We start from the raw sequence: 26,446 nt of genomic DNA, 5'->3' as shown, positions 1-26,446 counted from the left end.
TATGAACAAGTTCACATTTTCCATGCTAATAATAAAATGAAAAGAAAACTAAAAATAAAACTTTCCCTAGCCTGCTATCCTTTCACTGCTGTGTAATACTGAGAGACAGAGACATTCTAACTCTTCACCCATTGACCTTGAAAGTTTAATTTCTCACCACTGCTTAATACTTTTCAATATGGCTTCTGTCTGAAAAATTTCTAAGATCTTTTTGGCTTAGTAAAATGAGTGCTAAGAATGCATGCCACAATCTGAAGCATGATGGTTAGGTCTGAATGATTAACATCCAAATTAAGCCAATACAGACATAGCAGTACCCACAATTACTGTAAAAGATTATTTAGTTGGAGATGGTTATGGAGAAAAATGTAGATAGGGAAGTGAGGGGATAGCCTTAGGAAGAAAGGCCAAAAAAAGAAGGGGTAAATCTAGCATGGCTCTGAGAATCCATCAGTTGAGAAGCCTGTGGTCACGATGCTGCTTGAAGATGACAAGGATGATGGCATTTGGAAGTATGTTCTAGCAGTGCTTTGCTACTACAGCTAATCATGGAAGACAAGTGAGCCCTCCATGTCTCCACACTTCCCAGAGTCACTTGTTGACCTTCCTCAAGGTCACCATGTTGGTCCAGGTTCTTATTTCTCAGATAATTGCAAGAGTATCACAAACAAGGTCCCTAAGAAGGACTGAGGTTGTGGCACTGTGGCGCAATGGTAGTGTGGTGGCTTAGTATGTGTGAGGCACTGGGTTCGATCCTCAGTACCACATAAAAATAAATAAATAAAATAAGGGTATTGTGTCCATCTACAACTAGAACATATTTTTTAAAAAGAACTAAAAAAATATGATCAATCAAATGAATGAAATAATTTTTAAATTCCCAAGTTTTTTTAACCATGATGGGCCTCATAAAGACAATTTTTCAAGTAATGAATTATTTTTAAAACTTTTACAGAAAAATATATTATTCTATCAGGTCCAAGAGCCTTCAGAAGGGAGTGAATGGTGAAAAATAAAGACCATTTTAACATAAATAAGACCAAAACAAAAGAAATTACTTTTCTTAAACTCAAACATTAAGGCAATTACACACTTTGACCATACCAAAAAGAAAACAAAAACAAACAAACAAAAAAACTAACATTTAATGTGTTACATAACATTTTGTGGTGTTCTGTTCATGGAAAGCTAAAAATTATGTGGAAGTACCAGTGCATTGAAGTCTTAAATATGAAAATCTCAACATATGCTGATTAGATTGTAAGTAGACAGTCAATATACTAATATGCCAATAAAATCTATGAATTCAGCTTCTTCCTCCCACTGGGTATCAGGCACCAACATGGATCACCAATGAGTTTATAGAATTACTGAATTTCCAAGCCTCAATTTCCCATCAAGTAAAAATGCATCAAAATTATGAATATTTTACAATGTAATTTTATTATAGCATTAACAACATTTTCTTTATACAATTATTCTGTTGGGAAAAACATGTTTGTGTTTTCATTACTGTGTTTTCATTTATAATTCAGCAATTGTGATTTCTGTCGAGTATACCAATTTAAGAATTGTTTAATTCTTTCTTTAATGGTCTTATCATATTATTTTTTATTTTTAAAAGATACTTGAAGTTGATATTTAGCTCTTCAATTCATTTGAAACAATCTAAATATAGCTTAGAAAAGACTCTTGGGTCTCACTTGAGTTGGATAATTTAGAAATAGTTCAAAATGCTAAAAACATGCTAAAATAAAGTATGTGAAATGGAAATGAAAATGAAGCAAACTTTTAATTTTTCCTATGGGAAATAATTTTAATTTTATGAGAAAATAATACTGCTGGTGGTGCTTCAGGTAAGAGTCTTAGCAAAATTTTTTTAAAAGATCATTATAATACATAGGAAGTTGTATTATAATCAGTAAGCTGATCAGGTCAGTTTGAACTTAGTAAATCAGCTAGGTCTTTGTTTAAAACTGCTTATGAATAAATTACTTTATTCATGTCAGTAAAAAGTCAGAACCTCAGAATCTTTTTGACAGATGTTGAGCAGTTGAGCATTTAATACAATCTTTTTATTTTATTTTAGTGATGAATTATCAAATGACTTTAAAGGCAAATTTCTCTTTTTCAAATGAGTAATTTTGCCCATGGAAGCAGTAGACTTTAAAGTCAGGTCAAGATAGCTTTCATTTATAGTGTGAACATTTTATTATTTCCCTATATAATCTTTATTTCAGTTTTTGGTTGCTTGCAGAGGTTGGGGTGATTTATTTTGTAATTTTTTTTTCATTGTTGTCAGCAACATACACATATTGTCTCTAACTCAGAATCGCCATGTATACCTTAAAGAAGGAGTCTGCAGACATTTTCTGAAAAGGGCCAGATGGCAAATATTTTAATCTTTGCAACTAGATGATCTCTGCAGAAACTACTTAGCTCTTCTGTTATACTGCAAATATAACTCTAAACAATATATAAACCAATAGGCGAGGCTGTGTTTCAATAAAACTTTATTTATAATCACATTCATTGGACAGAATTGGGCCAAGGTCTGATTGAAGTAGTAAGAGAAATAGGAGTTTCAAGATGAAAAAAGTCAGAAGGTCAAGGATCACGTTTTCTCCCATATGTAGAAGCTAGAAAGGAAAAAGGAAAAGAAGGTGTGGGAGGGGATTTCATGAAAATCAAAGAGAGAGAAATAGAATAGAAGAGGGGGGCGTGGAAGTAGATGAGGGACTGGTGAAGTGCTGAGGAGTGGTATTGGCCAAATTATATTGTTAAACTGTGTGCATGTGTGAATATATAACAACAAATTCCATCATATGTACAATATAAAGCACCGATAAAAAATGGGGAGAAAAAATGGGTTCAAGGACCTATGAAATAATATCTCTTATTCTTCACAATTAATTAGATTTCAGTGACTCAAATAGTAAATATTACAATCAGATTAAATGCTGTAGAAGCTCTTATTTCCTTCATAGCTGCCTTGTCAGCCACTACTGGGCACCTAGGCTGTGACACTGTGGTGGCATTAACTGTGATATAAGGCACAGAGGGCCCAGTTCCTGAAGCCTAGGTTTTGGAAGAAGGAGCTATTTCAGGTTTTTTAAGGAATAGGCATTCGGATCATTTGGGGGGCAAGAGTGGGTTCCAGGGATTGAACTCAGGGACACTTGACCACTGAGCCACATCCTCTGCCCTCTTTTGTATTTTATTTAGAGACAGGGTCTCACTGAGTTGCTTAGTGCCTCACTTTTGCTGAGGCTGGCTTTGCACTTACAATCCTCCTGCCTCAGCCTCTGGAGCCACTGAGATTACAGGCATGCACCACCACATCAGCCATTTGACCTTGAGGTGTTTTATCGAGCATTGCTACTCTCAGCTCTGTCTGGGAGGGAGAAAGGGGACATTGGCCTGACCTTCCCTCTGTCCTCATCCCATCATGCCCACCCCAAAACTGTAGAAGTCAGGGTTTCCTTGTGCTGACTTTATTTTTACTTAAGAAGTTAAGACAAAATACGGGTGTCCTCTGTCCCACTTCTTTATTTTGAGGTCGGGAGCATTAGGTTTCAATTCCTGTATCTTACTGCACTGGCAATCTGAGCAGGTATTTCATTTTCTCTGGGGAGATAGTGTATTTTCAGAGTAGATTTTAAACCCACTCTTTAAAACATATGCTTCTGGAGAAAAGGGTGTAAACACCCATAAGGAAAGAGCAGTAGCAGCAATGGATACATTTTTCCATCCCACTACTGTGACTCAGCTTTTTTAAAAAAAAAAAAAAAAGGAATTACGCAGATTTTTAATTTTTTAAAATGCTACATTCAACATTCATATCTCTAACAGATATAAAGCAATGTTTCTAATTAAATTTATTACCAACTTCTAACAGCTGGTTAAATCGTGAGAGTTGCTGAAAGGCTAAGGTTTTAGTTCACTACCTAGAGTTATGAAAGGCTTAACTCATTCAAAGAAGAAAATAAATTATTTTTTAAAAGTATGAATATGAGAGTAATGAAGATTTCATTTTAATTTTCCCCTACCACATTGATTTTTATATGAGACACTACATCCAACATTGCTACTTTTTAACTCATCCCAGGGAAGGGGGGACATGGATTGCAAACTTCTCTATGTAAATCTGTGAAACTCTAAATCTTTAAAACTAGACTTTAGAGTAATTCAGAAACTATTTGAACTCAAAGTTCACTGGCCAAAGTAGTGATTAACATTTTCAAACAACAGAATTTCATGAACTTGAATTTTATGTAATTGGTCATTTTTATGGGGTTTTTGTACAATGATGACTATTGACAGTTTGGACAGTTAATTATGACCCAATAGGTATGCTTCTTCCTAGGAAAATATTTATAATATTTTTAGTCTGAAACTTCAGTAGTAACTTTATTCTTTGATTATGCATTAAAATTTTTCAGAAATTTCCCACACTATATTACTACATTATACACTATAGCCCTGTAAAACCGCCATCAAAATAACACAATGAAATGTGTTAAATGTTCCACACCATCAGAAACCTAGCAACCAAGAAAAGCCCAGGACCAGATGGATACACAGCTGAGTTCTACAAGCCCTTTAAAGAAGAACTAACACCAATACTCCTCAAACTATTTCATGAAATAGAAAAAGAGGGGACACTTCCAAACATATTCTATGAGGCCAATATCACCCTGATTCTAACATTCCTTAGAATATTTACATATCATAATTTTTAGATATGAAAACCCAAAGAAAGTGACTTATTAAAAGAAATGAAGCTGGATGCAGAGCTTGTATGCTCTTAAAACTGGCTTCAGGCCAGGCATGGTGGCACAGGCCTATAATCCCAGCGGCTCAGGAGGATTGAGAGTTCAAAGCCAGCCTCAGCAATTTATTGAGGCTCTAAGCATCTTAGTGAGAACCTGTCTCTAAATAAAATATAGAAAAGACTGGGGATGTGGATCAGCGGTTAAGGGCCTGTAGGTTCAATCCCCAGTATCAAAGAATTATTAATTATTTTTTTAAAAACTGGCTTCAGTGTAGAAATCAAATGATAGTCTGTTTCTGCATTGCCAATATCTAATGCCTTATAACACGACTTAAGTCTGGCAATGACCATACAAGTGCAAACAAATTCATGTTGATCAAAGACTCAGCTCTAGCATCCAGGTTGTAATTAAATGTCAGTGTACTCTAAATTTTAGGTTATAAGTTCTAATATAGCCTGGTGTAAGCAAGGGTAGAAATCAACTGGTGAGAATGTTCTCTGTGAGATTTCATACTGTCTGCCGTGTCCCTCCCCAGGATCTGTCACTGCGAAGGGGATGAAGAGAGCCCCCTCATCACACCCTGTCGCTGCACGGGGACCCTGCGCTTTGTCCACCAGTCCTGCCTCCACCAGTGGATCAAGAGCTCAGACACGCGCTGCTGCGAACTCTGCAAATATGACTTCATAATGGAGACCAAGCTCAAACCCCTCCGGAAGGTACAGTATCCATAGGAGCTGGTTTGGGGGAGAGAACTTGCAAGGCAAGCTTGTTTTTATAAGTTCATTTCCTTCCCAATAAGACTCAGCCAACATGCTAATATCCATGGAGGTAATGTATCCTGTAATGGGCTCAGTGTGCAAAAGACAGCCAAGAGTTGGCAAGTGATCTTTTCTTTCTTCTCTATTTTATACATTAGGACCTCTGATTTATACATCACCCTTCATGATTAAAACAAAAAAACACATATGTAAAATACATATATAGAGAAAATCACACATATATATGTATGCTAAATATTTTTGTAATTCAATCTAACTGAATTGTTAAAAAAATTTTGAGAATAGTTCTCAAGAAGTTAAATGATAGATTAAACAACATGAACCTATCTAATTTCCTGAAAGTCAAGTAGTAAATTATAGAAAAGTAGATCATAAAAAAGAGTGATTTCTTCTAGAAGGTATGAACTGATTTTTATGTTTATTTTTATTTATGTATTGTTTGTGTTTTATATATAATGAGTACATAGAAAAAGTATTATTTTCCATATTGTACATCAAGCTATAAGAGAGATAAGTATATTTCTAATCTATGAAGTTTATCTTCAAATTCTGCATTTGTCATTTTTTCCCTAAAGAATGAAGGTAAGACTATGTTTCAAGTATAAGGTTAACATCTCACTTAAAGCTACCCAAGGACTACTTGTAAGGGACACAGACAAGGACAATGAACTTTATACAATTCACACTTGAGAGCTGGGCCCTGGATTTTATCATGTAACTTATTCTTCTTTTTGCCTAACTGCAGCCTTACACATATAGATTCTTCAGTCTCCAAAGGGGAGCTTAGAGACTGCAATTTAAATAATGAATCAGCCCAAGCCTGCTTTTTCATTTAAATGAAATGCAAAGCTAAAGTGGATAGAAAGAACATTGCTTGGAAATAAACATGATGGGTTCCAGAATGAACAAAGATGAAAAGCAAACAAAAACATTCCAGTAGGTAGCTGACTGGTGGCTGGCAGTCATAATTCTTCATTTCTTCTGTATATCATGAAGAGGGAGAATAACATTCCATACTTTTGTGGTACCGTTGTGTTTAAAAATTTGCAAATGCTTTATAGGTGTCAAAAATTATTCACAAAGTGCCTTTGGGACATACATTGTCATTTTTCTTAGCATAGGAGGTGACCCAAATGCCAAAAGGTGACACTGTTCCTCTGGGTCCCAGAGCAACAATGTAAGAAATAGAAATGAATGTTTATTCCTTTCCTTTTGCTTTATCCACTAATAGATGCTGTGTACTGTCTGAAGTAGCTAATGACACATTGTGTGCTCCGTGATTCTCTGAATTTCTCTTCTCATCCCTCAGGAAACTGCAAGTTTTTTCATAGCAACTGTATATTTCAGTTTGAGGGCAACAGTCTAAAATAATAACATATTCAAACTGTCTCTTTTTTCTAGTGTCTACCACTACACTTTTTTGGCATAATAAACTAAACGTGATGCCCTGAAGGAACTTGAAAAGTCTTTATTCTACCCTCAGTTTTTATAGAATCACCCTTTAAATACAACTCTGGGCCTTTCTATTTTGCACACTTTTAAATATTTCAGTACCAACAATTGACAACCATATCAGGAAATCTTTGTTTCCTGAACTCTCACCTGCTTATAAACCAAATAGACAGGAAGCAAATATACCCTCTTTTTAAATAGTCATGATAATGAATACGTTACTATAGCCTAATGAATTATCTGTGATTAATGAATTACCCTAGTTTCCTTTATTTAAAAAAAAACATTTTCTTTGATTGATCATAAGGGCAGTATTTCAACATCCTTTATTTTATATATATTGTGTGTGTATGAATAGGGAGTGTTAGAATCCAATCCAGAGGTGGTTTCCTGACAGCCCACAAAAACAGGTTCTGTTTGACCCACAGAGTTTAAAACTTGAATTCTGTTACCAAAATTTAAATGTCACACATCTGACTTTGTTTGAAAATCCCAGGATTTGGCTTTACCAGGACCACATTCCCATTATGACCACAACCAGCAGGGCTAATATGGAAGCTGGTCCCTTTAGAACTCGATTTGCTTTCCAAGTTCTTCCCATTTTTCTCTCTTACCTGAGACTTCTTGCCGCCAACACTCCGCATGCCTCAATGGCCTGGTGTAGGGCCTCAATTTTCAACTCCCACCTCAAACACGAGTTCTAGACATGAGGAACATGTGAGCATACTGTTCTTCCCTCCATGATTTATGGGCTTTAAAAGAAGACCAGAGAGGGAGAGTATTTCAAATTCTCATTTTTTCCTTTTAAAAATATAGAGCACTAAATTTACACTTAAGAGGCAGTATCTGGAATGACTTTTCAGCTGGAGAGGTGACACAAATACACAGATCTGGGGATATTAAAACTATTTTAGATGGTTTATTTTGATGGCACTAGGATTCATCAACAATTTCCTTTTGGTAGTTTTTAAATGGTCATAAAGAGTGTCAGGTACAGCATTTGGTTAGGATATATTTGAAGAACATCCAATTAATTGCTCTCAACTCAGTAATTCCATTATAGTTTATAACGTTCTAAAGACCAAGCACATGAAACAATTAATTTAGCTAATGATTCTGAATTTCTGCCATTAGCCAACGGAGGCAGGAGATCCTGCTTAAATGAAATGAATTTGAAGATAGAAAGGTGGAAGTCTCCATAGTCTGACAAACCTTGGGGCTAATAGTCTCTGAAGATATCAGTGAACTCTTTCTTCATTAATTGATAGTTCTACACCAAAACCTACAGTTAGCAAATTCATCAAGGTATTCTAACATTTCCAGAAGAAAATCTTTAAAGTCAAAATAAAATCAAGGGCTTATTCAAGGAAAAGCAATTTTCATCATCTTTAAGTCAGTAGCTCAGCTACTTTTATGACACTCAATAAAAGTCCCATTAATTTGCTGAGTTACTCAGGGTCAGAAGTAATTCTCAGAGCCCAGAAAAGTCAAAAAGTCACAAGTAAAGAAAGCACAATGAAATTTAGAAAAGTACACGATATTGATTAGGAAGCATAAACTAATCTCCTATTTTGAAGCAAAAGAATTGCATGGGGTTCCCATTTCAGTCACTCCTATATGAGAGAAACCAGGCATCCATGTGAAGCCAGGCTTATGGGGACAGCAAATACTACTGACAACTTTACATCGTGCCCTAAAATATTTCTTTATATAATTTTTCCATATAGAAATTATTTGACAAATATATAATAAAAATACTCAAGTCCATGCATTCTTTTATTTTTTTATCAGTTAAATAAGTCAATCCTCATTAAACCCCATGTGACATATCTTAAGCCCAATTTAGTGAGATTCCATATCAAAGTGAACTTCACACCCTGGAAGTTCCTAGGTACTAATCCCACCACCACCACATTTCACGTTGTGGCACCGCCACTAACTAACAGACTCTCTTTAAGCATCAAAACTTTAGTTTTTACTTGACCCATTTCCAAAGGAAATCTTTCTGAATCTTTTTTTTCTAAATTCTTCCTTCTTACACATGAATATTTTACCTAATAACTCAGTTTTCCTAACCTCTTCTAATAACTCAGGGACATCATTACATGCACATCAATTATTTTGCAGGCTGAAAATACTGACTTACATAGTTTGAAGCACATATTCAGCTTTATCTTCACTCTTCTTTCCTTAGCCTGCTGCGTTTTTACAATTTTCCCATCTGTCTGTGTTTTATTGTTTCTCTTCCCTCCCTGTTCTCAGAGCATCAGGGTCACTTCTCTCTTCTCCAACTGTCCTTGTCAACGTTTTCCATAGCTATTTCATTTCCTAAACAACAACAAAAACCAGGGGTTATAGGACTTGGAAAAGGCTGAAGTCAACTCTGGATAGGCTTCTTCAAATTTCTATTTTAAGCAGGGCGTGGTGGCGCACACCTGTTATCCCAGTGGCTCAGTAGGCTGAGGCAGGAGGATCACAAGGTCAAAGCCATCCTCAGCAAAAGTGAAGTGCTAAGCAACTCATGAGAACTTGTGAGACCCTGTCTCTAAATAAAATACAAAATAGGGCTGGGATGTGACTTTAGTGGTTAAGTGTCCCAAGTTCAAACTCTGGTACAAAAAAAAAAAAGAAATTCTGTTTTAATCCCTGGTGATAATTTTAGTGGGCAAGAGCATTCTGACACCATTCTAGGGTTCTCAGAGTAATCTTTGACATCCTTCTTAGTTCTCAATTTTGCTCAAGGAATTTGGGATTGCTTAGGAGGGAAGCCCTCAGCACGTGAAGTGTTGATGTCTCCAGGCAATTGCCTTATCACTGGTTTGCTGTTTAATTTTTTCACAAATATGCAAACCTATAGCAATGAAAATCTCTGCCCTAGTATAGTCCCAGAAAAAAACTTCATCCTTCTTGCAAAGATGACCAAGCTCACAATTTACAACACATACATGTTCTCTCGTTATACTGTGCTCAGTTTCACTTCTGTTATTTTATGACCCTATGGGAAGTCTAAGCAATTTAAACTCAGGAAATGATTTTATTTTCCTAACTCATGCTCTTCAAAGGAGCCAGATAGTTTTTCCACACAAAAAATGCTCACTGTCCAGTGTCAGTGTTGTCTGCAGCCAAACTCTCCTTCCCTGACTTTTCATTGCTCCATTCACTGAGGGACAATAGGCTACTTAGCTGATTGGTGTGGGAAGGGACTTATGAACAAATCACTAATAACAAAAATAAGATCCTTTTTAAAAACAGTATTTCAACTTGATGAGAGCATTATCCTTTTCACTAAAAGTGCTGGATTTTTAAAATTTATTTTAGTGTCTCAACACATTAGTACTCTCAGAACTACAAATGATATTTCAATTAGATTAAAATTCCAATGTGAGTAGAAAACAATGCTAACCTGTCTTTTAAAATTATTTTGAGATGGAAAACACAGGTATCTTGTGATTTATTTTAACAGACACTTGGGACTTAACACATGGCCCTGCTTCTGTCTTGAAATAAAACATTACCAGCTCAATTCATCTTTTGAAATTGCAAAGAAATGTATAGACTTCTAGAATCAGAAATACAGAACAGTTTGCTCAGAGTAAAAGTATTGATTCCTGGGCAGCAAAAGACCTTATTGTTTTACAAAGCTTCTATCCATAAACACAGTCACCCTGGGTAGATCTGAACTCACTCCACCAGCAAACTGTGCTCTGAGTGATGGTCCTGAGAGGCCCCTCGTGGTGTCTGGCTGGTCCTGTGCTCTGCTCTCACTATACCAAGCATCTACCATATGCTAGTAGTGTTCAGTAATAAGCAAGACAGAACAAAATCTCTGCCCTCAGAGAGCCTGGAGTGACCTACAAAGGGTAGAAAGGGAAGGAAGAATACCCTCTAGCTCCAGAAGGAAGGGCACAGGGAATTTAAAAAGAGAACTGGGCAAGATTATTCACCTTTTAAAACCATCCGTAACTAAATCTATGCAAACAAAAGGAAACAAAACTATAAACACAGAGCAAAATGACTGCCTTCTGTTTTGTTCTCCATGTTATTCTAGAAGTATTATTAGCGGTTGGATATCCAAGACACGAAGGGGAAAGAACTGGAAATAGGGGGCCAGATTTGATACAAGGTGTCACAGATGAGTTTAAATAAACTACCTTTGAATAATTATCCTTGGCTGTAATTGATTAATTGAAATCTTTCTGTATTTCTTTACAACTAACTTCAATTACACTTTACTTCAGCTCATTTTTATCTCTTTGAAAACTAATGCTGGGAGAACATCACCCTCTTGCCAGTAAGAATGTCACCTTGTGTTACTATTCTGATATGAAAACAAACACTTAACTTACATTAGCCTTGCTATTGAAGTCTGTAACCAGATAAAGTTCCGCCCTTGAGAAAATCCATTTTTATTTTAACAAGGGCCAAGGACACACAAAATGGAGATTCTCTTGTACATTGTATATTCTGATTTTTGAAACACAAATTATGATTGAAGTGATGGGATCGATATTTCAATGATCCCTATAGAACACATAAAAGCATCAAATTAGAATGTGTAGAAATGGGGCTCGAGTGTAGGTCACTTACCTAGATGTACAAGGCCATGGGTTTGATCGATAGGACTTCCCCTCAAAAAGGTGTTAAAACACACACATACACACATATACACCGGTAGAAATAAAGACTTCCACAAAGCATTATCTTATGTGAATTGTCCTTCAGTTACAGATTTTTTTTCTTGTTCAGTTGCAGGGATATTTTTCTTAATTCATTATTATAAAATCCTCAAATCTTCGCATCAAATATAAGAATAATTTTTACCTTTTTGGGGAGGTAGTGGATATTGGATATAGAAGCCAGAGGCACTCTACAACTGAGCTACATCCCTAGCTTTTACCTTTTTTTTTAATTTTGAGACACAATTTTGCTAAGTTGTTGAGGCTGGCCTTCAACTTGTGATTCCCCCTACCTGGACCTCCCAAATCACTGGGATTACAGGCATACACCACCACACCCATCTCCTTTACATTTTTAAATTCACTTTTCAAAAACAGCATTGTAAACCAATTTTCTAAAGTGAACATTTTTACATCTAATCAAATCCCTTTTCTTTTGAATTGATAATAATGAAAAATATTTTCATGTGATTTACCTGAAATGATGGTAGCTGGGCCCATTGCGCAAGCATCAGTATGCTAGAATAATATTACCAACATTATAATATGATAAATGGCTGAAAGATTTCACTTCCGAAGAGAAGGAATCTCTCACAAGTCCACTTCCTCCCAATTCCCTACCACATAGCTCCTTTTCTCTCAACTCCCACATGGGTATACCACCTGTATCCTAATTGTACCAATGTTGTCATCTTGCTCAAGAATATCTACCTCAAATCAAGCCGATAGAGCAGAACCTGCCCTTGTGAAATGTCTGGTGTGTTAGATGAGACACAAGTGGGGACAGAGGGTGAGAGGTGGAGGGAGGCTCAGCAATCCAGACCTGGTTATGGGGGCCATTCTCGCTGTTGGGGAGCTGAAGGAAAGCAGATAGTGGCTGCTGTCTAACTGTGATGGAGTTCCCTCCACATGAAAACATGAAGGAAAGAGAAAAGGGGTTTTCTGGGGAGCAGGACAGTGCTACTACTGTGGGACCTGCTCTCCCAGGACCTAGACTCAGGATCATTAAGTTATCTTTTATCTGAAATCCAAGAACATGGCTAACTAAGAACTGCTCAATTCAAACCATAAAGGAAGGAGTCCCCATCCAGGAGTCAGAAGACCAGGTTTTAATTCTGGTTCTCATGCTTAAGCCCTCTGTGCCTTGACTCTGTAAAAGGAGGAGCCTGAATAAAGTTGTCATTCAAGCTTCTTTTGACTTAAAACTGCAGTTTCATGAAAAGCAAAGTGAAGAATTTACCCCCACCAAAATAAAATTATTTCATGTTAAAGTATATTTTAATTCTAGTGTGTGGGGTGGGGTGGTAGGGAGACTAGAGATTGAGCCCAGGAAATCTCTACTGAGCTACACCCCCAGTCCTTTTTATTTTTTATTTTGAAACAAGTTCTCACTAAATTGCCAAGGCTGGCCTCCAACTTGCAATCCTGCTGCATCAGCCTCCCTAGTCGCTGGGATTACAGGCATGCATGCAACACTGCACCCAACATAAATGTATTTTTAGATGTTCAGAAGAAAAAGAAAAATGAGTATAGAGGAAAATCTTTGGTGTCCAGTGGATTGGCATGTGCAGGGTGGGATTCTGAGTGAGGAGGGGAGGGCTTGATGCTAAAGAAACAGCGTACATGCTTCCTTAGTCATTCTCATTCCTTTTTTTAATATATATTTTTTCAGTTGTCAGTGGGCCTTTATTTTTATTGATTTATCTATTTATATGTGGTGCTGAGAATCGAACCCAGTGCCTCCCACGTGCTAGGCAAGTGCTCTACCACTGAGCCCCTAGCCCCAGCCCTGTTCTCATTACTCTTTAAAGCAAATCTTTGTAAGGAAAGAAAGAAGTATCCTCTCTGTATTTCAGAGAGAGAGGACTAAATTTTAAAGTTAGGACAGGGAAGAAGAAAGGAGTGAAAAGAGGAAGAAAAAGAAAGAGGGGGAAAGAAGGAAGGTATCTGAGGCATCCTGAGAGGTGCCTGGAAGCCAGGTTAAGCCAGAACACCCTGTTTTGTGTTCGTCTTACAAGCAGTAAGCTGGTGGTTAAAGGCTAAGGTAATGCAGGTCCAGTGGTTCTTGACAGCAAAGCTGTTCTGCAGCCCTGAGGGATACACAAAAGACTTCTGACCCCAAGAAACGGGGCCAGTGGGCTGAAAGCCATTTTCTGTTTAGCACAGTGAAGAAGCATAGAGCAGATTTAAGGTGCAAGCAAGTCAGTTTAGCTGAGTCTGAGAAATATGTCCTATTTTCTTGAAAGCTAGGGTTTCTACAAATGGAAAACTAGTTTAATACAAAAGTTGATACTTTGATAAAATGCTTTTATGAATAAACAAAGTTAACAAGTTTTTGAGCCAGCTCCTTCTCTGCTTCTGGGAAATGGCTTATTCCCTGAGAGATGGATGAGTTGTTATTGGATTCTTTTGATAAAAGTAATGACAACAGCCAGCTGTGTCTGAAAGACCACCCCAAGGGATCCCAGGAGTATCCAATTCTGAGTCCCTACCCCTGCTTCACTCAGTCAACAAATATTTACTGAGCACTTACTATGTGTTAGTCACTGTCCCTGGTACTAAGGTTACAGTAAAGAACAGGACAAAAACCCAGTGACTTCAGAAAATTTACCTGTGATCAGGGAGGGATGGGTGTAGGGAGTTTGAAAATGAATGAGTTGGTTGTAATGTTTTGATATAGACTTGACAATGGTATGGGGATAATTCTAGTCACTCAAAACAGGATTAATATAATTCCAACCATTAAACTATAACTTGGGCTGGGCAGATACACAAAATTAACCCCAAATTGGTTGAAAAAAATTACTAACAGTGTCTATGGAGAACTGCTCAGATCCACACTTGACTTTATATTAGGAACCAGATAACTACTATAACAGTAGGCAGTTTGTTTTCATGATGAGAAAGAACCAGGAACACAGCACTGGGTTATAATAAGGAGCCTTAGGGACCGTGGTGCTTTGACATGCTACTCTAAAGGGAATAATAGCTACTCGACTCTAGTTGGTGGTTGCCAAATCAACTGCTTTTTCAAATGAAGCCCAAATTCTAGGTTTAATATGATCTCATTTTTTTTTAAATAATCATAACAAATTCAAATATGAAAACAATTCAGGCAGACCACAAAGTGGTCTGAAGGCCAGGTTTAGCCCTCCGGCCAGGAGTCCATAATCTCTGCAGGGTAGAAATGTCCATATGTCTCTGCAAAGATTTGCCTAGCGGGGTTCAATATAATTCAGTGGAAAGAGCCTAGTTTGCATGCACGGAGGAACTGGATTTACTCCCTCTGGGTTCTTGCTTTGTGGCTTTATGTAAGTTCTGTGATCTGAGCCAGTCTCCTTTTCTATCAATAAGTGGGAAGGAGTTGGAGGGATGGCAATAGTACCTGCTTTGCCAACTTTTCAGGGTTATACCAAAGAATAAAGCATGTAAGTAAAAGCACTTTGTAAAATGTAAAATCCTATAATATGGCAATGTTTATTGTCTCTCTCAGTCACCCATTAGCAGTGATGTAGCAAGCATGCTTTTTAGTTCTTATTAAATCAATATTTATTATTGATATATCAATGTACTAATGTTGGTTTCATAGTTTTAACAAATGTATTATGATAATGTAGGATGTTTACATTAGAGGAAGTTGGGTGAGAGAAGAAAGATATGGTTAACCTTTATTATCTATGGAAATGTTCTATGAATCTAAAAATATTCCAGAATTAAAAGTTAATTCTTTTGCCAGGCACAGTGGTACACATCTGTAATCCCAGCCGCTTGGCAGGCTGAGACAGGAGGATCACAAGTTCAAAGTCAGCCTCAGCAATGTCGAGGTGCTAAGCAACTCAGTGAGACCCTGTCTCTAAATAAAATACAAAGTAGGGCTGCAGTGGTGGAGTGCTCCTGAGTTCAATTCCCAGTACTCCCTCCTCCCCAAAAGTCAATTTTTAAAAGATTGGGCTGAAGGTGTGGCTCAGTGGTAGAGAGCTCACCTATTATGCACAAGGTCCTGGATTTGATCTACAGTACTTCAGGGGGGAAAAAGATAAAAATGTTAAATAAAAGAAAAATGTAAAAGAGAGAGAGAGAGAGAGAGAGAGAGAGAGAGAGAGAGAGAGAGAGAGAGAGAGAGAGAGAGGTAAAAATTGAAATGCTCTGACTATACTAGAGAGAAGAGTAAATAAAGCGAGAGCCAGAGACCTTTCTCTTCTATGTTGCCTTTTGACTCCTCAAGTTTCTACAACTCTGAGAAACCCTTGACCTCTAAAAAAATAAAAGCCTAGAAACCACTAACTCAAAATGCTTACTTTATCAGAGGGGGGGAAAAAACCCTCAGACTCAGAGTATTAACCATCTTGCCCAAAATTAGACATTTATGTACAATGAGGACCCAAGTCTAAGATTTTTGTTTGTGTTCTGTTACTCTTCGCTAGCTGTAGATTGTATTATGCCCTCTGTCTTCTCTAAACTACAAGCATTCCTCAGTTCGAATACACAAGAGAGACTCAACTATTTGACCAAATAGCTCCCATGTGAGGTTAACCCATGTGCGGCTGCAGTATGTAGACTAAAGGACAGAGGGCCCACTTACTGTGAGAAACGGAGCCATTGACATAAAGATGAGTTTTGTCTTCTTAAACACTTGTTTCCTGTAGTCCCACAGGAGTGCTTAATGGAAGGTGTGTTGGTGAGACTCAACTTTTAGGGTCGGGGAGCTTAGCTGAGCACTAAATTATGGGTGTATATTAGATTGGATTTTCTACTTTCTTGTCTCGATGAAGCAAGAAATGCTCATCGTTAGAACTGAATCCAAAGCTGCCGGTGATGACTTCTCAGGCATGCTTCCCGAATCACATGCCTATTTCTGCCTGGCGTAGAGTAAGTGAGTCACTGTTGATGCGTGTGTGTGTTCACTTGTCACTTCTAAAGATACTTCTAATGATGTTTCCATTCACCCACTGGCACCCTTTAAGCTATTCATAGACTTGGAGTGATGGTTTGTGTCTCCGTCAAACTTCAGCCCATTGAGAAACATTGGCCTTCAATAGAGGTTGTGGGTCCATCTATTAAGAATCTTGTTTATGACCCAGGAAAAAATAAATAAATGCCATTTAGAAAAGAAACTTTTGTTCTTAGCCTTCATAGGCAATGGCACAGTCCACTAGGTTACCTTGGCTCTGCACATATTGGAGATGTCACTGTCTGCAGATTTATACTATCTGAGCCCATAGCAGCTTGCCCTGGTGCTTCTCAACTTTGTTATTACAGAGGCAATTCCTTTGCTCCTAATATGTGTCCCTCTGGTCCCAATTCATTTCCACAATCTTAAGGCCAGGAAATCAAAACGCAAAGGGCAGCCCAGCCACACAGTATGTCTCCTTCACTCAGGGCTCATCTCTGATAATATCAGATGAATCGCAGCATGAAACTGTGTTGCAAACAAAATTCAGACTGCTGTTTAAGCCAAAGAAAAGCATAGCTCTGCTTACCATTTTTAAAAAAAAGAAAAATCATTTTAGGAAAGAAAAACCTAAGCTCTCATTCAAAATTGCTTTATGGTGATTTTTAGAAGAAGAGCATCAAAACTGTGAACTTTGAACAGCATTCCACAGAGATGCTCAATGGGGAAGGAAAGTAGCTTGTTGGACAGGGCAGGGTTTCATTACCAGGCTTTGTCTTTGAGGCTCCATGCTTTAGGGGTAAATCCCTTGTCGACCTTGCCGGGATAATTAGACTAGAGGGCACATATGTTAGCAGGTTTTGTTTTCTGTGTAACTAATAACTAGCTTTGTCAGGATAATCCTTATTTATGCTCATTATTAAAGAATATGCTAAAGCCACAGTGCTCAGGGAGGAACAATGTGGGAGCTTGCTGGGGAAATCACAGAACCAGGGCGAAAGAGTGTTCTTAGCAGAACTGAAGTTCTGAGAACAAGCAGACTCCTGGGTTCCTTCTGAGACTATGTGGTGGTTTAGAGGAGATGGGGCAACCTCAAATAAACCCATTTCACAACCGCTCTCTTTACTTTTCATCTCTTTCCTAACAAGGTTCTTGATACAAATTGAGAGCTAATAATTCATAGGTCAGGTAACACTGCTTTGCTGTGAGATTCATTTTCCTTTAACCTAATTTGGTCGAGTTTGCAATCATGACATACCGGAAGAAGGTCCTGCATTGCCTTGGATCTCTTGATGCTACTGTCCCATGTTGTCAAGGCAACCAACTTCACTGTTTTTTCCCTTCTAGAAACTATTTCCAACATTGCAAGCCTGAAATCACAATCATCTCTTAGAACACTTAGGGTCAAATACATCCCATATATGCACAAAGATATTACTTTTTTATATCATGTCATTACAGTGAAAGATTTTGACTTCAGGGATAATGTATATATTAGAGCATTAAAGTTTAAAATAATCTCATAGCATTTCTGTCCTGCTTCTGCATTCCCCAAAGACGTGAGCCTGTTTATTACAGGCAGTTACATTCTTTCGAAGCCGCAGTAACAATGTTAGCATATTTTGACTGATTTCTATGTAAATTGATAGCAATCAACAGCTCTCTCATGATTTGTGAAATTAAATTGCCTGAAAGACAAACGTGTTTTCAGGGATTAATGGAACCCACCTGTTGTATATTTCCCCCCTTTTTAAGAGTCAAGGCCTAGTTTTAAAGTTCTTTCCCTGTTAAGTGGGTTCACTTCACCATTCTCCAAGATGCTACAGTCTCACACTTTCAGAGATGAACATCATGGAAAAGAGTGTTTCAGCAGGGACCTGGGTTGCAGAGTGATTGCTTCAAAAGAAAATCCCAGTGAAAGATTAAGAAGAAGTGTGTTTTCTCACTATTAACAGGAAATCCAGACTTAGTTAAGATTCTTACTGAGACTTGAAGATCTGCTGCCTTCTTTTTCAGAACCAAATCCCAGCCATGAACCTCACAGGCTACGTGGTAATTTAAAGTAATTCTTAGTCAATCATCCACAACTGTTGGTCTGAATTTCCAGTTAGTTTTTCAAATATTTATAAGACTTCCTTCCCCTTTCGTTTTTGTTTGGAAGTTGATTACACAAGAGGTAGTCATGTTTCATTTCACGATTCCCAAAGGTTTCTGAACACAAATATGTGGCTTTAAATGAAGTTTCTGTATGAGGCTTAATGGTTCAGAGCATTTTCGTGGTGCTGCACATTTATTAGATAAAACATACCTCAGCTCCCAGCTGCCATTCTTTTTTCAATAAACCGCAGAATTATATTCATATAAAATAGTACAAATTATCATATCTGCTTTTGAAAGACTTGGCATTATTTTCTCTCCATTATTGGGATTTGACAGATCAAGCATTTAAATGTCAGTCAGTCTAATAAGGCTTTTAGGTTGCCTTTCTCAGCCCTTTCTTGTTGTACCCTTTGAAAATTATTAGTGCTCCATCACAATGCACAGAGGATTTAAGCCTGTTTACAGAAATACATGCCAGAAACAAGCAAGTGGATAACAAGGTTGCAGTGATAGAAAGGAAGGTAAAAGCCTAAGAATGGTCCCTAGCATGTGTGAGGCCCTGGGCTCAAACCATGGGGGAGAGAAAAATCAGGCAATGGAATAGTGTACCCAGGGTCCTGTACACAGTTAGAAGGGAAGAGTAACTTGCCTCCAAAACCTTTAGCAGCCAAAGCAAATAGAGAACCATGGTCGATTAAATGATGGTAATATATAACCATGAATGCTTCAGTAAATATACAGAATATCAGGCCTCTGATGTGTTCCTCCTGAGATGTCACTCAGTGAATTTAGTAGAGGTTAAGATCATTTACAGCAACAACTGTGCACTCAGAGCATCCCAACAATGGCCATGATCATCAGTGAGAAGCTCCTGACTGCTTGCCAGTGTCACTGTGCTGTGCGCTCTGCCGTGTGCCCAGCCCCATGTAACCCTCCCAAGAAAAAGGAACTAGATGTTCTCAGCACAAATGAGAAAACAGAGGCTTAGAGAGGTTAAAGAAGTTGTGTAAGTTGGCAAGCTGGAGCTGTTAATTAAGTTGGAGCTTTATTCCAGGTTATGGCCACATTTAGGGTTGTAAGCACCACGATGCCCTATCTCTTTGGTTCAGAGCAGGGACAGACCTGTCTTCCTGGGTGGATTAGGAAGCACTTCCCACAGGGGCAAGTAGTTGAAACTGGCATGGATGGTGACCACATGTTTCCAGTGAGATATTGAGTGTTGAGGACATTCTAAGCAAGAGAATAGTACATCTAAATGCATAGTGAAAAAGGAACTCTCAAATTGAAAATAGCCAGTTTATCAGAGAGAAAGATGACCACAGGCAAGTTCTTTAGCCTTTTGCCCTTATCTAAAATAGAGGTCAGAAGCTGGGCACTGTGGCCCATACCTGCAATCCCAGCCTTTCAGGAGGCTGAGGCAGGAGAATTACAAGTTCAAGGCCAGCCTCAGCAGCTCAGGGACACCTTGTCTCACAGTAACACATAAAAACAAAATGGCTAGAGATGTAGCTCAGTAGTAGAGCATCACTGGGTTCAAACCCCAGTACTGCAAAAATAAATAAATAAATAAGATAGAAGTAAGAATAGAATTATATTCTTAGAATATAAGATTAACAATATACATTTATTAATATATATTATCACTGAGACAGATAATAGATGAGGTTATAAAGAAAGCAAGTGTCAGATTATATAGGGTGCTTTGTGAAAGAATTTCAACTTAATCAAGAAGGAAATGGAAAACAGTTGTGGGTGTTAAATAAGGAATTAATATGTCTGCACTGTTCAAACATCACTCACTCACAGCAATATGTGGAGCAGGAATTGTCCAGGTGAATGAGCCCTGCACAACATTCAAGCTAGTAAACAGGATAGAAAATTAAATCAATTAAATTAGCTCTTGAGGAGACAGAGAGGAAGCTGCCAGGACTCAAGAGGAGAGAGGAGGTGGAGGAAGGGTTTCACCATGATTCTGTTTTCTGATTGGAGAGTTGGGGCAAATGTTTTAATTTTTAATGGATGAAGAACATGCATGATGGTATGAACAAATCTGGGGAAACAACATGAGTTGGAGCTGCCTACAAACCAGCCAGGTCTGGGAACTCAGTCTGAGAGTGGTTGAGTCTGAACTCAGAAATGTGAATGGAATCACAATATCTCCAGAAGCTTCAGGCTCAGACCAGTCAGGAAGAAACTGATGAGAAAGAAGGAGAAAGTGTAAGGAGAATGAAGACAAAGAGGAGTCCTAATTATCCCTCTTTATCCTATACGAACCCAGGTGAAAGGGCAAGTGGGAAAGAGGAGCCAACAGAATGACTGATAAACATTAGCTGCTAAAGAGGTTCAAAGAACCAAAGGAGAATGACACTCTTGAATCCAGAAGTCTTAACAACTGTTACCAGAGTTGACAGTGTCAAGTGCAATAGACAGGACTTATAAGCTTAGGACACTGTGGGTAATTTTTTTTTTTTTGTACTAGGGATTGAACCCAGGTGTACTTAACTGCTGAGCCACATCTCCAGCCCATTCTTGTATTTTATTTAGAGACAGCATCTCATTGAGTTGCTTAGGGCCTCACTAAATTGCTGAGTCTAGCTTTGAACGTGTGATCCTCCTGCCTCAGCCTCCAGAGCTGCTGGGATTACAGGTGTGCACCACCATGCCTGGCCAATATCAATAATTTTGACAAGAGAGATTTTAGTGGAGTAATGTTTTTAACAGCTGGGTTTCAAGAAATTGAAGAATCAAGAGAAGATGAGAAAGAGTTGACATCTGGGAACTTTAGAAAATGCTTTCAAAAGGTTGCCGGCACAGCAGCAGCAAGCAGGAGCTGTGAGTGTGCGGTTCTGTGCTCCACAGAGATGGATTTTTTTACTGGGTATGAAATAAAAGATTTCTTAGAAATCAGTAAGATGAGCAACAAAAATAAATTTACAATACAAAATAGGAAAAAAATTCTATACCATGCCAAAAGTAAACATACGCACACATAATTCTACCTTAAAAGCCACCTTAAAAATGAAAAATTCAAACAATAATCTGATATTAATTTTATCACCTTATATTGGCATTTAAAACATACAGGTAGTGAAATAATTTGGGATAATTTAAAACATACAGGTAGTGTTTTGGGGATAATTTTCCTGGAGTACAATTTAGTCATATATATCAGGAACTTGAGTATGTCAAAATTTCTCAGTACAATTTTATTTCTAAGAACTTATGTTAATGAAATAATCACGAATGTGTACAATATTTTGCTAGACAATGCAATAAAATAATTAAAAAATCAAAATATTTAGATTGAAAAGCATTAAGTAAAATGGTGTTTATTCATAGATGACATGATTATATAAGAAATCTAATGAAATCTGCCAAAAGCTATAAGGACTGATAAGTGAATTTATCAATATTGCAAAATACAATTTCAATATATAAAATGAATCTTATATATATCATATATATTTATAGATATCATATATGATATATCATATATATATATATATATCGTGGATTTTAAAAAATACCAGTTGCAATAGTATTTATATCATTAAATATTTAGGGATAAATATGAAAAAAGAGCTATAAGACTAACACATTGAAAACAACAAAACATTAATGAGAGAAATTAAATATATAAGTAAACAGAGAGGTATACTATATTCATGGTTTGGAAAAGTCAATATTTTGACAAAGTCAAATGCTCCCACTAAATTGATCTGCAGCTTCAATGACCTACCAATAAAATTCCCAACAGGCATTTTTACATAAATTGTCAATCTAATTATAATATTCATATGAAATGCAAAGGAAGTAAAGTAGCCAAATTAACTTTGGAAAAGAAGGACAAAATTGAAGAAATACTAACAATACCTGATTGAAAAATATTTTAATGCAAATGAGAATAGGAAAGAAAATAGGTTGAATCAGATATTACTTTCCTATGTGCATATGAGTACACAACCAATGTAATTCCACATTATCCAGAAGAATAGGAAGTTATACTCCATATATGTATAATATGTCAAAATAAATTCTACTGTCATGTATAACTAATAAGAACAAATTTTAAAAATTATATTGTAAAGCTACAGTAATCAAGATATTTAATATCAGCATCAAAACTGATAAATCAGTAGACCAAACTTGAGAGTCTAGAAATAGATTCATGTCAATACAGGCAACTAACTTTTGACAATGGTGCAAAAGCAATTCAGAAAGGAAATAATTTTTTTCAACAAATGTAAAATAATAAATTGTAGTCCATGTTGCACTCCACATGCAAAAATTAACTCCAAATGTGTCCTATAAATATTAATTCTAAAACGATAATATTAGCATGAGAAAACCTTTAAGTCTTTGGGTTAGGCAAAGATATTTGGGTATGTTATAAAAAACAAGATCCATAAAACAACAAATTGATGTAGTGGTCTTTATCAAAATTAGAAATGTCTACTCCTCAAAAGGTATTGTTAAGATAATGAAATGACAAACCACATATTAAAAAATAATATTTCCAAATTACTATCTGTTAAAGGAAGTATATCTCACATAAATGAAGAAATTTGAAAATTCAACAATAAGAAAACAAATAACCTAATAAATAAACATTGGCAAAAAATTTTAACAAATGTGTCACTAAAGATAGACAGATGGCAAATAATCCCATATAAAGATGTCAACATAGCCACTGGAGAAATGCACATTCAACCACAACCATCCACCATTGTACCCTAATAGAATGGCTAACATATAAATGACCCATGATGCCAAGGGCTAGGAGAAGCTGCCTGGAACCCTCGCATAGTACTGGTGGGAATTTAAATAGCACAACCACTTCAAGTCTTTCAAAAAGTTAAACATATGTCTCCCGTGTAATCTAACCATTCCACTCAAAGGAATTTAACCAATAGAAATAAAAACATGTACATACAAAGACTTGTACATGGTTGTTCATAGAACTTTTATTTTCAAAAGCTCCAAACTGGGGGGGAAATATGTTCATCAACAGATGAAGGAATAAACAAATGTAGTACTGCCATTTAATGGAACACTAAAATATACCATGGCAATAAAAGAAATGAATATTGATACATGATATAACATGGATGAACCATAGGATAATTTTGATCAATAAAAGAAACGTAAAAAATAATATATAATTCCATCTATATAAAACGCTAGAAAATGCATACTAATCTACAGTGACCAAATGAGAAAGGCTGGGTGGGAGGCATGATAGAAGGGTAACAGGAAACCTGGAGGGTGACAGATAGGAGACTCACTTTTCTGGTGGTAGTGATGGTTTCGCAGGTGTACAGCATTCCAAATTTATCAGCTTTTATACTTATGCACAGCATATATGACAATGATAGCTCAATCCAGTTGGATTTTGAAAACTGTAAACAGAAAACAGGGTTCACAATTGCTTAGTTCTATCTTCTTCCTTCTCCTTACTAATTACAGAGCAGGTTTCCCCACTGCCGCTTATCTAGACAAGCTTGGCCCTTACCTGTATGTACAAGTGCCCTGGGACATCATAAAAGGGACTGTCCATGCTGGGTTTGCATGCAGGTGCTGAGAGAAGCATCATGGTGTGGGAGCATGCACTCATGTGTGGCAGCCAAAGGGCGAATCTCTATTCTTGGGCTCCACTGAGGTGGGAAGGCATAGGGCACAGCTGTAGGTTCTTAAGGAAAGGACAGGTGGTGAGGTGGTTTTGTGTGGCTCCTGTCTTTTAAACAATGTCTTTCAAAGTGGTCCTTCTTTCAAAGTGGTCCTTCTTAGGCCTTTTCACTAAGTTTTTCCTGAGCAATTGGGCCTCTGTCTTCTAGGATAATATCTCATTGTCATTATCCATGCTTCCAAGATGTATGAGCTTTTTCTTCCCCCCTCCATCCTCTGACCTTGTCTTAGTTCAAAGGAACCTGCCTTCCTGCTTTCCTAAATGTCACCCACTCCACATACATCCCACCCCATTCTGCAAGTGCTCCAAAGAAATGAAGATCCACAAGAATTAAAATTCTCTTTGAAACTGGTCTGAATGTTTCTATTCCAATATATTTGTATGTATACATAAGAGAAAAGGAGATTGAAGATGTACATGGCAAAAATGATTTTATTTGTTTTACTTTTCCTATATTTTATAAATTTTCTACAATGAATAGTCAGGTTTTGATAAAAATTGAAACCTATTGTAAAAGAAAGGCTGTGAGAGATTGAGAAGCGAGTTTGCGTATGGAAGAGAAAGGAGCTACAGAGAGAGAAAGAGAAGTTAAAATTACCATAAAATATCTAATCAGGGGATCAAGGGCCACGGGGTCAATAATTCATTGGGACTATAAAGGAACATTGTTTCTTAAGAAGAAAGGAAGTGAGAAGGGTGTGACGCAGTTATAAATACATGTTTAGTTGGAGGACAGGAAGTTAAGGGAGTTTACCTAGAAGACTCATGTTTAATAAGACCCACTATCAGGATGTGAGTTCCCGGCCTCCCCTGGACTACTCCCCTGGACTATGCGCTCCTGGCCCTCACTCTAGCTCATCTTCCTCATAGCTGCAAGAATGGCCTTTCAGAAACTTTGATAACCCCAAATCCTTCTCACCTTACTGCTTTGAGACGGGCTTAAATTTAGCCCATTTCAAAATCATGGCCAGGATGTCCACACCTGCCTTCTACAAGCACCTACAGCCCAGTTTCTCTGCTCTGCATCATCTCTTCCTAGGCTGTCCTTCATCTGTTCATGTATATCTGAGCTCAGAGATTAGCAACGTCCCTAAATCCATTCAACTCAGCATTTGCTGAGTTTAATAGCAGAAGGGAAATCGCACCCTGCAGCCAGGGCTCCCCCTTCTCTGAAGCTCCACCCCAACTCTCTCAGCAACTCCAGCATCTTCTCCTCAGGATGACAGATTTGATTGCCCATTATCTTGCACAGAAGAGGTCAGCTTTCACTCACGTCCCTTGTGGTCTTGATTTCTGTTGCAAGTGGCCATCAACAAATTTCTTTTAAACAAATGTCATGAAGGAATTCTGGGAAGATGTTCTACTTCTCCCTGTGTATTGTCTCACCCACAACAATCTGATGCCCAGCAATCCCCCATTTCAGATGAGGATGGAGGGCCTTTATCTCAGGCCCTGCCACTTGTCCCCATCACCTCCTGTCCTTCCACCTCATGTTCATACAGTCTTCTCAAGTTCCTCAGACAAATCCACAGCTCATGTCTGTTCACATAACTCAAAGTCCCCTACACAGAGAACTCTTTCCAATTCTGTGTTCAGTTGAAGTATCTGAAGGCGTTTATGATCTTCAAGAGAAAGGAGATATGGATGGGACCATAAAAGGTACCTGCTCCATTTTCACTTTTGATAGCTGAACTGTACCTCCTTGTTTTTCATAAGAACAAATTATTAGAATAATATTATATTGGTTTAGCATTTACTTTCTATCTCCTCGCTGGCATCAAATGGTACCAGAGAAATTAACAATTGAGTCTGCAGTGAAAAAAGTGTCCATTATTAAGATTAATGAATAATAATAATTCTGGTAATAAATAACTGAGAACGAAGGATATAGAAAAAAGCAGCAAGGCCAGCCCATTATTATTAGATTTCCAAAGAGAGTGGAAAGAAAAATGACTATTAAATACAGACTCTGGAATAAGAGTTCCTTCTCACTCTTAAGCTTTAGGAAGAAAAATGGACTCTGTTCTAAAATGTAAAAAAATATCATCTGTGTGCTAGGAAATCCCACACAGAGAACACACAGACCT

At 37.4% G+C, this 26,446-nt stretch overlaps 1 protein-coding gene and 1 long non-coding RNA gene across 11 annotated transcripts in view; one reads left to right on the top strand and one right to left on the bottom strand.

The window, feature by feature from the left end:
- Marchf1 (membrane associated ring-CH-type finger 1) overlaps positions 1 to 26,446 on the top strand; it is a 712,326-nt gene that overhangs the window by 655,926 nt on the left and 29,954 nt on the right. For all 10 annotated transcript variants that reach the window (XM_040293440.2, XM_040293424.2, XM_078030953.1 and 7 more), the window contains one exon: positions 5,311 to 5,491. In XM_040293440.2, the coding sequence (XP_040149374.2) occupies positions 5,311 to 5,491 (181 nt within the window). The remainder of the gene's footprint in view (positions 1 to 5,310; positions 5,492 to 26,446) is intronic.
- LOC120892854 (uncharacterized) lies at positions 7,506 to 24,762 on the bottom strand. The gene is made up of 3 exons (XR_005737629.2): positions 23,959 to 24,762; positions 9,153 to 9,334; positions 7,506 to 7,758 (listed from the first exon to the last, which is right to left on the bottom strand). It is a non-coding gene; the product is annotated as an uncharacterized LOC120892854 (long non-coding RNA).

This window comes from Ictidomys tridecemlineatus, chromosome 14 (genome assembly GCF_052094955.1).
Source record: "Ictidomys tridecemlineatus isolate mIctTri1 chromosome 14, mIctTri1.hap1, whole genome shotgun sequence".
NCBI lineage: Eukaryota > Metazoa > Chordata > Mammalia > Rodentia > Sciuridae > Ictidomys > Ictidomys tridecemlineatus.
The sequence above is the reverse complement of the archived record's forward strand: the minus strand, read 5'-3'. Positions and strand labels throughout refer to the sequence as shown.